Below are 3,989 nucleotides of genomic sequence, written 5' to 3' on the forward strand. Positions count from 1 at the left end.
CTGGTAATTCATTCACAATGCTATCTGATTGTGAAACTGGGAAAAGCCTGGAGTCTAACTCCTTTCCATAGGATGATCCATACAGAACAATACTTAATGAATGAATGTTATTAAATTTCACTGGCTATGTCAGTAGTGACTAGATCTCTGACACATCAAGATAATAGGAGACACCATGGGACATATTGGGAATGTAACTGTCAGCCTAGATCCAATTCCTGTGACTACTTCCTTCCTCTAATCAATTAATTACTAGATTACATGCCATTTGCTCCTCAAAAACAAATTATAAATGCTTTTTTTTTTTTTTTTTGAGACAGAATCTCGCTCTGTCACCCAGGCTGGAGTGCAGTGGTGTGATCTAAACTCACTGTAACCTCCACCTCCCAGGTTCAAGCGATTTTTCTGCCTCAGCCTCCCAATTGGCGGGGATAACAGGCATGCGCCACCACACCCAGCTAATTTTCATATTTTTAGTAGAGAGGCAGTTTCACCATATTGTCCAGGCTGGTCTCAAACTCCTGGCCTTGTGATCTGCCTGCCTTGGCCTCCCAAAGTGCTGGGATTACAAGCGTGAGCCACTGTACCTGGCCACAGATGCTTTCTTATTATAGCCCCATTCTTACAAGAAGAGAGCATTAATAATCAATCTTGTGTATCTTCGGGGTAATAAAAAATGACTTGTGAGTGAGAGGAGCAGTCAGAAAGACTGAAGATTTCTGGCCTTTTTTCCATGTGACTCAGCCCATGGCATCTGGGTGAGGTCATTAAACTCTGAGATTCCCAGTTTCTCTGTATGACATATAAGACTGATGCCATCGTGAACCACAGCCCTCCCAAAGGAGTAGTGAAGATCAGTGAGTTAATGTTACTGGAACATGATGTGCTTCTCTGAGGAACTGATCGGTAAATTCACAGTATTATTGTTATCTAACCGACTAAATTATCTATTTTATGAAAATTTCTATGGAACTTAAGGGAGGATAAGACAGATATACCCTAAAAGACTAACATCATTTTAGATTATAAATTAAGTAATTATCAAGACTATGTGGTAGTAACTATTTATAACCACAAATTCAAGGAAAGAAATAATATTCTTGAATATATTTCGTTTCTATGTATTACCATTTTTTAAAAAAATTTCACACCTTAAACTTGTAAAACTTAATTTCACAAGTAAGTGAAGTGGAAATAAAAAGCTAATTTTGATCTAAAAAATATTGACTAAATATTTGCAGGTATAGGCCATTTGATTGTGTAATGAGTTCAAACGCCAACATATGAGGATAAAAAGCAAACTAAACTTTGTGCATTTTAAAATTCTTCCAAGAATTATACCTGGAATGAGTTGTGGAAATAAATTCATATATTTCAGCATACATTAAAAAATGTTCAATGTTTACACAAAGTTTTGTAAACTCAATGTTAGAGGTCTATTACTCATCAGAATGGTTGAATGATAATTTCCTTTTAGGTAGGTCAATATACTCATCATGAAATACATCCAAGTAGTAGAGGTAAAATAAAATTCCCCACTGTTACAGAAGAAATTTGGAAATGACCCTAGAATAATTAAAATTATCTGGGTAGATGTACATTTTTATGCAAAATTCAAAAGGTGAAGTCTATTTAATAATATTTAACAGAGATATGTAAAGTAGGAAAAAGTGAGGTTTGGAGTCCAAAGATCCTCATGTATAAATCCTAGCTTTGTGGATTTCTGGTTGTGTGGTGATGGGCAAGACATTCATTATCCTGGATGCCATCTTCAGGTCTAGAATAAGGCGTTCATGATGCTTTCTTCACAAGATCATCCTCAGAATTATTAGAAAGGAGAATACAAAATGTCTACTGGTGTTTAATGAGGGGTGAATATTCTTTGGAGTGTCATCAGTTTGATATGCATAATATCTAGTAGATTATACTAAATTAATTAAAGATTTTCAGTATTTTTTGAATGGAAGAGAATCTAGAATGTTGTTAATTAAACTATTAATAATTTGAAACTTCTGGTAATGTATTACAACTAAATCAATCTGTATAATCTTCCCTAAATTGTTGACTAGTGTTAAACTCGGTTTCATAGCATCATTTTAATCACAATGATCTTTAAAATTTACGATGATGATGACTCACAAGTTCATTTCATTTCCAAATCTTATCTTTGTTCTTAAAAAAATATTGTGCTATCATTGTAGTTAGCATGCAGACCTAAGAGGAAGAGAAAAAGAGCACAAAGAAATATATAACATATTAAGGAATACACACCTCCCACTTTATAATCATTTCCTTTGGTTGAGAGGCTTGAACCCTTATGTTTTGTGGATTCCTATCTGGAGCTGAAAAATTAAAAACATTAACATTATTTTTCCTTTAACCCATAGGTAAGTCATCATATCACAACTCCTCCCCCCAAAAACCACAGATAATTAAATAAGTTTGATTGTACTTATTAATTTTTATCTGGACCAGTTCCTAAAAAGATTTAAGGTAGCTTTTAAACATATATTTTATTTAGAACAGTAAAATAGTCTTCTTGGAGTGAAATAATTATTATCCAGTGGAGAGTAGATGGTTTACTATATACGTCTTAATTTTGAATCTGCTTTTAAAATTTTTTAAACTGCTTTCTAAAATTCTGAACTTGCTTTTTAAAAATATATATTTTAATTTAAGCCTGCTCTATTTTTTCTATTAGAATTGTCATTAGAAACATATGTTGTGAATATTTGCCTTTAGAAGAATAAAATAAACACCATGTATTAATATCAGCAGCCAAATTTTAAGGGCATCAAACAGAACAAAACCTGTAAAGTAGTCATGAATATTTTTAGATGGATTCATTTTATTAGACATAGCTAAATGTGGAGTTTAGTGCAAAGGCTGACATACACTAAAATCACACAAGTGTTAACTTCTATCTGATTCAGTTATAACCTTGACATGCTTTTACTCAATCCAAAAAGGAAATTATATCCTAGAGTATTTATTTTAGCCAAGGAAAAATAAAATATCATGCTATGACCACATTGATGATCAATAACAATTCAGTAATACAAATTCTAGCACAGTCATTCTTGAGATTTTTTCAAAAGCATCTTGGAAATGTAGATTGATGTTGAAACACAAGAAAAGACACTGAATGCATAAAAATTAATAATGTTAGATTCATATATACTGAACTTTAATTTAGAACTTACTTGATGATATCTGGTTAAATTTGATATTTAGCCATCAGAAATTACTGAAAGTAATTTTTTTTCATGTGTCACTCCCCTAATTTCCTGCTTCTATCTAACTTGTATGTAATCCTTCTGAGACGCGTGTGCTTTGAATATTTTGTGTGCTGTTTATACAACTATTAACGCTACTTGGAGAAATCTAAAATCCTACATTACTCTATCAATCTTTTTTAAGATGTTCAAAGATGGGGACAAACAAATATTTTGTTAGAAACCTGATGTGAGAACCTGCATACCTGCTGGCGGTGTTTCATGATGGTCTGACGGCTGGCTAGGTTGACTTCTCCCTACTTCATTCACGGCTATGACCCTGAACTGGTATCTCACAAATGGAGCCAAAGGTAAGATAACTGTGGTTTTCTTTCCTTGGACTCTGGTCAGTTCCTCCCACCTTCCAGGATCTTCTTTGTTTCCTTCAAATTCAACAATATACTCTGGGAAAAACATTAAAACAGGGAAAAAAACATTAGAATACATGGAGTATGGATAAGTTATACCAAAATTTGTACCCAATATTAAAAGTTCAAAAGGATGTTATAAGAAGAAAAATCCACTAAGGCAGGTTAAAAAATGGCTTCACTATTAATTTTGAGTATCCAGAGTAATGAAAACAGTTATCCCAAGTCTTCCTACCGCTAATATTGCTATTGTGGTCATCTCCAGCTTCCCAGCTCAGCCGAACACTCCTGTTCTGTCTTTCAGACAAGTGAAGGTTTTCTGGTGGATCCGGAACATCTAATTAAT

At 33.5% G+C, this 3,989-nt stretch overlaps 1 protein-coding gene across 1 annotated transcript in view; it reads right to left on the reverse strand.

The window, feature by feature from the left end:
* Positions 1-3,989, reverse strand: part of CHL1 (cell adhesion molecule L1-like) — a gene marked incomplete at its 5' end in the record, with an annotated part of 122,617 nt that overhangs the window by 32,441 nt on the left and 86,187 nt on the right. Inside the window, one exon of the mRNA XM_011974277.1 lies at positions 2,272-2,342. Within this exon, the coding sequence (XP_011829667.1) occupies positions 2,272-2,342 (71 nt within the window). The remainder of the gene's footprint in view (positions 1-2,271; positions 2,343-3,989) is intronic.

The sequence above is a fragment of the Mandrillus leucophaeus genome, unplaced genomic scaffold, assembly GCF_000951045.1.
Source record: "Mandrillus leucophaeus isolate KB7577 unplaced genomic scaffold, Mleu.le_1.0 Scaffold1439, whole genome shotgun sequence".
NCBI lineage: Eukaryota > Metazoa > Chordata > Mammalia > Primates > Cercopithecidae > Mandrillus > Mandrillus leucophaeus.